We start from the raw sequence: 2,378 nt of genomic DNA on the forward strand, positions 1-2,378 counted from the left end.
AACAAAAATAAGAACATGGCAGATACAGCTAAGCTCTGTGATGTTTTTAAGAGATAGCATGAGGGTATGTGTGTTGACACAGGGATCAGGTCCCCCTTTTGAGGAGCAGTGGAACTTGGCACTGTAGAGGTTACTTGGATTCTCAGGTTATGCCAGAGCAAACTGTACCAGTTTTATTGCCCACCTTGAGAGCACAGCAACCATAGTCTGCTCTGGGATGGGCAGGGTGAAGCAGGCAGTGGCCAGTGTCCCACCTGCTGCCATCATCTCTGCAGCTATATGGTTGGCCTGGTGAGGTGTGAGTGCCTACCCAAACACCAGACACACAGTCCTCCAAAATAAACTTTTTCTATCCACATTTGGCTTTGTTGCTGTTTTTTCCATGGGATGCTTTACCATAGCCTCGGATTGATTTTGCCTTGCTTTTATTTTGTATTGGGATTGAATTCAGGGCTTCATGCTTGCTAGGCAGGCACTCTTACCACTGAGCCACCTTCCCAGCCCCACTCTTGGCTTTCTTGCTAGCTATCTGGTTGGGATTTAACTGTGAGAGGACCTTGATTCTCCCATAATTATTTCCCTGTTCTGAGAGTTCCTGTAGTTCTTTGGCTCTCTGGCTGGGTGTCAGGGGCTCATACGTGTAATCCTAGTCAGGAGGCTAAGATCTGAAGATCAGGATTTGAAGCCAACCCAGGCAGGAAAGTTTGTGAGACTCATCTCTAGTTAAGCACCAGAAAAGCTGGAAATTGAGCCGTGGCTCAAGTGGTAGAGCACTAGCCCTGAGCATAAAAGCTCAGGCTGAGTTCAAGCCCTGTGACTGGCACATAAAAATCTGGTCTATAGATGTACCTCAGTGGTAAAGCACTTGTCTACCATGCTCCAGGCCTTGGATTCAATCTCTAGAACTTCAAAACAACCAACTTTCAAAAGGTCAAAATCCTACTGTCGTTTATATAGTTGGGATTTTATTTGGAGGGTCTTGCTATGTAGCCCAAGCTGATTTCCAATTTACAACTCTTAACTGCCTTCTGTAGTGCTGGGATTACAGATGTATGGTATTAGCATTTTAATCAAGACTCCTGAAAAAATCATAAGTCCCAAAAGAATTAGAAGACCAGGCAGGTGTGTATGTAGGTGCTATTTTGGGCAAAGGAGCCTCAAAATGTAGTACAGAGCCCATAGAAACTGGCCCACCCCTCCAGTTAGCCCTGAGCAGAGCCCTTAAAGCCTCTGCTCCCATCTCTAGGCTGAAAATAGGCCACCTGGTTGCAGCTTTGGAGCAAGTCTGGGTCTTAGGCTGGCTCCCCTCTTTGTGCTTCTCCCACTTAAGCAGAGCAGGGGCTGATTTCTCTGTAGGCCACTCAGCTAACAAGCCCCATTCATCCTATAACAGCCTGGGATCACCCCCAGCAGGCATGGCTTCTGGTCTACCCTGGCTGTCCCAGGGTCTACAGGGCCCATAGCATAGGTCAGCTGCCTGGGTCAGAAGCTGGCTTGCAGAAGGAATCTGGCAGCCCCTTGGCATGGTTAACAAGTTCATAAGAGTCCCGGATATCAGCCAGGCCAAACCAGAAGAAGATCCACTGTTTGTTGGAGAAGCTACCATCACTGTGCTTGAAGTACCTGGATGGGGGAAGGCAAAGGACAGGTTTTAGGGCAAGGCTAGTGCTTACTATTCACAACTCCTGTCCTTAAGAATATTATGTAGGGGGGCTGGGAAGGTGGCTCAGTGGTAGAGTGCTTGTCTTGCATGCATGAGGCCCTGGGTTTGATTCCTCAGCACCACATAAGCAGAAAAAGCTGGAAGTGGGGCTGAAGCTTAAGTGGTAGAGTGCTAGTCTACAGCTGAAGAGCTGAGGGACAGTGCCCAGGCCCAGAGTTGAGGCCCCACGACCGACAAAAAAAAAAGGATTATGTAGGGAGCTGGGAAGGTGGCTCAGTGGCAGAGTGCTTGCCTGGCATGCATGAGGCCCTGGGTTTGATTCCTCAGCACCACATAAACAGTAAAAAAAAAAAGGCTGGAAGTGGCACTGTGGCTCAAGTGGTAGTGTGCTAGCTAGCCTTGAGCTGAAGAGCTTAGAGACAGTACCCAGGCCTACAGTGGCTCACACCTGTAATCCCAGCTATTCAAAAGGCTGAGATCCGAGGATCAAGGTTTAAGGCCAGCCTGAGGAGGAAAGTCCGTGAGATTTTTTTGTTGTTGTTGTTGGTCATGGGGCTTGAACACTGTCCCTCAGCTCTTCAGCTCAAGGTGAGCACTCTACTGCTTGAACCACAGCGCCACTTCCATTTTTCTAGTGGTTTATTGGAGATAAGAGTCTCACGGACTTTCCTGCCTGGGCTGGCTTTGAACTGTGATCCTCAGATCTCAGCCTCCT

The 2,378-nt window shown here is 48.6% G+C and overlaps 1 protein-coding gene across 1 annotated transcript in view; it reads right to left on the reverse strand.

Moving 5' to 3' along the window:
• Positions 1-1,152: 1,152 nt before the first annotated feature.
• Nags (N-acetylglutamate synthase) overlaps positions 1,153-2,378 on the reverse strand; it is a 5,643-nt gene continuing 4,417 nt past the window's right edge. Inside the window, exon 5 of the mRNA XM_013031940.1 lies at positions 1,153-1,623. Coding sequence (XP_012887394.1) covers positions 1,470-1,623 — 154 coding nt within the window. The 3' untranslated portion in view covers positions 1,153-1,469. The remainder of the gene's footprint in view (positions 1,624-2,378) is intronic.

Source organism: Dipodomys ordii, unplaced genomic scaffold, assembly GCF_000151885.1.
Source record: "Dipodomys ordii isolate 6190 unplaced genomic scaffold, Dord_2.0 Scaffold147, whole genome shotgun sequence".
NCBI lineage: Eukaryota > Metazoa > Chordata > Mammalia > Rodentia > Heteromyidae > Dipodomys > Dipodomys ordii.